At 31.1% G+C, this 5826-nt stretch overlaps 1 protein-coding gene across 1 annotated transcript; it reads left to right on the top strand.

Moving 5' to 3' along the window:
- The first annotated feature begins 2465 nt into the window (after positions 1-2465).
- On the top strand, positions 2466-3902 carry LOC131174831 (S-adenosylmethionine decarboxylase proenzyme-like). Its single transcript, XM_058138876.1, has one exon. It carries the CDS (start codon positions 2616-2618, stop codon positions 3699-3701), a length of 1086 nt encoding a protein of 361 aa, XP_057994859.1. The 5' UTR covers positions 2466-2615; the 3' UTR covers positions 3702-3902.
- The last annotated feature ends 1924 nt before the right edge of the window (positions 3903-5826 follow it).

Genomic DNA, 5826 nt, shown 5'->3' on the forward strand with positions numbered 1-5826 from the left:
CAATTATAAATAAATGAAAAATTAATAGATATCAAATTAAAATTTAAATGTGAATAATTAATTAATTTATAAAAAATAATTATTTATAATAATTATGAAAATATCTTATATCTTATATATGGAAAAGAATATATGAATCATAATTTGCATTCCCATGTTAAAAGAAAAATAATTTATGAATTTAACTAATAACCATTAAAGTATAAAAAGTGTATGGGTGGATAATAATTTTTAAGGTAGTATTTAATATTTTTATTATTTATATTATTTTATAATATGATATTTATATTATTATTTAGAGATTAAAAGAATAATTTATGAAAAATTACTTTTCATCATTTTTAAAGCTTAAATTAGCATTTTAACTATAATTAATCAGACGATACTATTAATTTTATGTTTAATCGTTAATATAATAATTATTTTTATCGTCTACTTTTATTTTAAAATTATTATATAAATTGTTAATTATTAATATTTAATAATTAATAATTAATAAAATAATCCATAATTATTAAGATAACTATCATTATTAAACAAGATGAGATGTAAATTTAAGGGACGGTTACCATTTTTTTTTATCTTTTATACAATAAGTTTAAAATTTTGTACGCATATAAATTATTAAAAAAAAAAAAACGAGAAAAATGCATGAATATGCTTAAATTCAGTACCATGCCTATTTATAGAACCAACACAGCTAAGACGTTACCAACTTGGACTCATTGAATATTTATTTCACATTAATTGGCCCTTCCAAAATCCGGCGGCGTAATAAAATTACAAGACAAGAATGAGTGGTGAGGATCACCAAAATGTCCAAACTACCCTCATGTCGCTTTCATAATTGTATCCTGGCGCCAATGCATTAAGGGCAGTTTTGTCATTCCAAATACGCGCTCAGCAACTAATTATTATTTGAGGAAAAAAGAAAACTACCGTTAATAGCAGGGGTGAGACTGTAATTATCTACGTAACCCAGGGCAATTTTACAGGTTCTTCTGCACGCACTTTCATCCCGTATATAAATCACCCTCCAGACGCATCTCGTGACCACCTCACAAGTCACCAGAAAGGAGACCCTCCGATAATCACAAAAGCCAGCTGATATCTTATACGATTCTCTCTTCTATTCCTCGAGTTTATAGGGATTGATTTTGCCTCTAGCTGTTAGAATATCGGTATCTTCATCGCTCTGTTTTCCTGTTTTTCAATCGGTATTTTATATTAGTTTTTCTTTTGTGTTTTATGTCGATTTGAGGTTTTTTTTGGTTAAAAATTTTTTTTGTTGTGGATTTGGTTTCTAGGGTTTGATTTCATTGGAGATTCACAAAAGAAAGTTTTTTAGAAGAGCTAGGGTTATCAGATTGGAATATTTTCATATTGGTACGTGTTTTATTGCTGGTTTTCATGTATTTATTTGTATTTCCATACGTAATTGTTGTTTGGATTAATTGTTTATTTTATCTTTTTTATTGTAAGGATTAATTACGATGAATGTATGGTTTGTTTTTTTCGAGTAACATGATAAAATTGACAGGCCTAACTCCACGAACAAATATGAAATATTTTTCTCTAATACTCAACCGATGTGGGATTTAACATCAATTCATTCTTTTTAATAGAAGCTAATGTTTAGAGTTCTAAATTCATATTCTATTCTTTTTTTTTTCTTTAGTTAATTGGTCTTTGTGATGGTAACGAGTCCTTGTGGTGAATCTGTTGAACAGCCATCCTACATTCCTACAAACCCCTTAGTCTTTGTAATTTTTCATGGATTTGTTTTTCTTTGTTTCCAAAACCCTTTTAACTAATCATGATATAGGTGATTGATATCTTTTTTTTTTTTTCTTGGTATCATTTAAAAAAATGAAACGGAAGTAAACCTAAGATATATTTTTTTAATGTAGTTAAGCAGTTGCTTTTTATTTATTTTGTTCCTGTAATCCTTGGCCTTTGTAGTTTGGATAAAAACTCTCTTTTTACACTGCTCTTATCAGAAAGACCTCCTTTCGTTTGTATGATTGAGCTATGCACTCGCTTCAAATTTTTGCCTTGTTTCGTTTCTAGCTATTTCAAATTAATAGGTATTGCTTTCAAAACAGCATTGTTACTGTATTAGTTCGATGGTCATAGAAGAGTCTCCTCTACTGCCTATGTGCAATATTGTATCTCATGCTGATTGCTGTACTTGGTGTTCTGACAGGCAAAGACTGAATGATCTAATGGAGTCCAAAGGTGGCAAGAAGAAGTCTAGCAGTAGTAAATCCTTATTTTATGAAGCTCCCCTTGGTTACAGCATTGAAGACGTTCGGCCCCATGGTGGAATCAAGAAGTTCCGAACTGCTGCTTACTCTAACGTGAGTTTGATTTTAATCTTATTTTTACCCCCATCTGCTTTTTGTCATCATGTCATGTAACTCACTTCCTAATTTTGCATCATTTTTTGTTTGTGCAGTGCGTGCGAAAGCCATCCTGAGATCTTCTAATTGTTGACTTAGCCCCTAGTAGCTCTCTCTTATTTTGCCATTGTCTTCAGTCTGCATTTCTTTTCTGATTCGCTCGTTCCTTCGTACTTGTTCGTTAGAAGTGTTATTTTTTTCCTTTGAGGCAAGATGGCCTTGCCTGTATCTGCTATTGGATTTGAAGGCTATGAAAAGAGGCTTGAATTGTCCTTTTCTGAGCCTAGCTTCTTTGCTGATCCTGGAGGGATGGGCCTCCGCTCTCTGTCCAAATCTCAATTAAATGAGATTCTCAAACCAGCTGAATGCACCATTGTTGATTCGCTTTCAAATGATCACATTGATTCCTATGTTCTTTCAGAATCTAGTCTCTTTGTGTACCCTTACAAAGTTATCATTAAAACTTGTGGGACTACCAAATTGCTTCTTTCAATCCCAGCAATTCTGAAATTGGCTGATACTCTTTCACTCACTGTATGTTCTGTGAGGTATACTCGTGGGAGCTTCATATTTCCTGGGGCTCAGTCATTTCCACATCGTAGCTTCTCTGAGGAAGTAGCTGTTCTTGATGGCCATTTTGGCAAACTTGGTTTGGATAGCATAGCATATGTGATGGGTAGTCCTGACAAAACCCAAAAATGGCATGTATACTCTGCTTCTGTTGATGTTGGGTGCAAGTTGCGCAGTGCCCACACTCTTGAAATGTGCATGACTGGCTTGGACAGGGACCGAGCATCTGTTTTCTACAAAACACAATCCAGTTCAGCTGCTGTGATGACTGAGGAATCTGGTATTAGGAAGATCCTCCCACAATCTGATATCTGTGATTTTGATTTTGACCCATGTGGTTACTCCATGAATGCCATTGAAGGGGATGCAATCTCTACAATTCACATCACTCCAGAAGATGGTTTCAGTTATGCTAGTTTTGAAGCTGTGGGTTACAATTTTGAAGATATGAATTTGACTCAGCTGCTTGAAAGGGTTTTGGCTTGCTTTGAACCAACTGAGTTCTCCATTGCATTGCATTCTGAAGTTTTACACGATGAACTGGGAAAGAATTTAGCTCTGGATGTGAAGGGATATAGCAGTGGAGGGAGGAACCATGAAGATCTTGGGAAGGGTGGAACAATCATCTATGAGAGTTTTGTAAGAAGCAAAGGATGTGCGTCTCCAAGGTCAATCCTGAAATGTTGTTGGAGCGAGGATGAGAAGGACGAGGAAGTTGAAGAAAAATAGTTGTTTTTGGTACGTTGTCTTAATTTCGGTGTGTAATTGAAATTAAGTGTGATTGTGAGGGCAGTAATTGGTATATTTTATATTTATTGTTAGACTGGGCTTTTGATATTAGATGTTGTGTTGGCGATGGTATTGCAGATCTTGCATATATGTTAAAAATTAGTATTCCACCGCATCCTAAATAAATGCAATTTGTGTTAATACTTGTATTTTTTTTTTTTTTTTGGTTGGGTGGGTGGGTGGGTGGTGTAAGTATCCTGATGTATGGTTAGCACTGAATTCAGGCAAGTTTATAACGCATGTAATGTAAAATAACAACCGAGGATCAGAATAACAGACCAGGTCTAGTTTCATTCGCTAGCATGTGCATGAGTGCATCAGAATATGAAGATGTGGCGTTTAACGAAGGTTGGTTCATTTTAATATGAGGATGTAAATTTGCGATTCTATCTACTTTAAAATAATGAACATAAGATTGTTCGCGTTCGAAAATATAACTTTGTATTTGGAAAAAATCAATACGAAATTATTTAATTAGCAGAATTTGCCTAATTTTGTCATTTTTAGTAATTTAGAATATATTTACAAATTCTATCATATAATTATTAATTTCATAGAATCAATGATGCAAAATTATACCAAATCGTGTGATACTATTAACTTTATCTTTTATACCATTCGGTATATTTAATTTAGTCTATTTTTAATTTTTAAATTAAATTAATCTTTGAAGTTTTCATTAGAATTTAAAATAGTTTAGCTTTTTAAAAATGAGATACACATATTAAAATAAATATTTAATAATTTTTTATTTTTAAAAATAAAATATTATTTAAAAATAACTAATTAAATCAAAAATAAAAATATTATTTTTATATTCTCTTATAATTAAATAAATTCATAAAATCAAATTTAAATTTGAAATCCAAATTTATTATAATTATAAATAATTAAAATTAAAAACATAAAAATATTATATTTATATTTCATATAACTAATTAAAATTAAAAAAATTATAATTATTGATAATTAACTAAAATTAAAAATGTAAAAAATATTATTTGTTCAAATATTTAGTTAAAATTAAATAATAGATAATATTTTCAAACTTTCATATAATTAATTAAAATTAAAATTAAAATTAGAAAATTTAAAATTAAATATAATAAACTAAAATTAAATATAGAAATTAAATATAATAAACATATCAATATTGGGCCAATTTAAATTTTAATAAAAATTTAAGGGACTAATTTAACTCAAAAATAAAAAAAAATAAATTAAATTGAACATATTCAATAAGTAATATTCCAACAAAGTTATTCATGCAGACAAGTTGGCCGACGTTGGATTCTCAGGAAGACAAGTTGAAGTCCGAAGGAAAAGAAGGCAGGCGAAAATAAGGTAAAATAAAATTATAGCAGAAGAGAAATGATAAAAAAGAGGAACATCCAGCAGCATGCGTTGGAGCAGTTGAGTTGACAATCACAAAGGTGCCTTTCTAAAAATAAAATGCCATGCAACTCACTAAAGCGAATGGAACATTCATGGAAGGTTTCTGGCCAAGGGATGGGAAAATTCCCATCATTTGTTCAGCTTCCACGTTCTTTTTCGCTTAGACTTTATGCAATGGAAAATTCCAACATCTACGCTCATCCACAGCACCTCCAAAATTTTCTCTTCATTCAAATAAGAAAATCCACAATGATTACTTGCATATTTCTTTTCCATGGTTGCCTTAAAAGCAAATTGGTATTGCTTCAATTTTTTCCTAATTCCCCGCCTAATATTGAAGCAGGAAATGAATTCCTGCAATTCCATTTCAATGTAAAGTCAGGTTTGTCACAAATTTGATCGAGTTTTAAGCACATCCAACTCAACCTTTTACCATTTGAGCAATAAAGTTTCAAGTTGATCAACTGATAGTTGATGTTTCATTGTATCAAGAAATCAAAATTAATGAACACCATCACAAGCAAAGAGTTAAAGCTAAGCCATCAGAGCTGTATTGATGAATGGAATTCATCTGCTACAGATACGTATGGCTACCTATCAGCCATGTAACCGGGTACATGAGCACGCACATTTCAACTTCCAATTTATTAAGCAAATAGACGCATACATA

The sequence above is a fragment of the Hevea brasiliensis genome, chromosome 16, assembly GCF_030052815.1.
Source record: "Hevea brasiliensis isolate MT/VB/25A 57/8 chromosome 16, ASM3005281v1, whole genome shotgun sequence".
Classification (NCBI taxonomy): domain Eukaryota; kingdom Viridiplantae; phylum Streptophyta; class Magnoliopsida; order Malpighiales; family Euphorbiaceae; genus Hevea; species Hevea brasiliensis.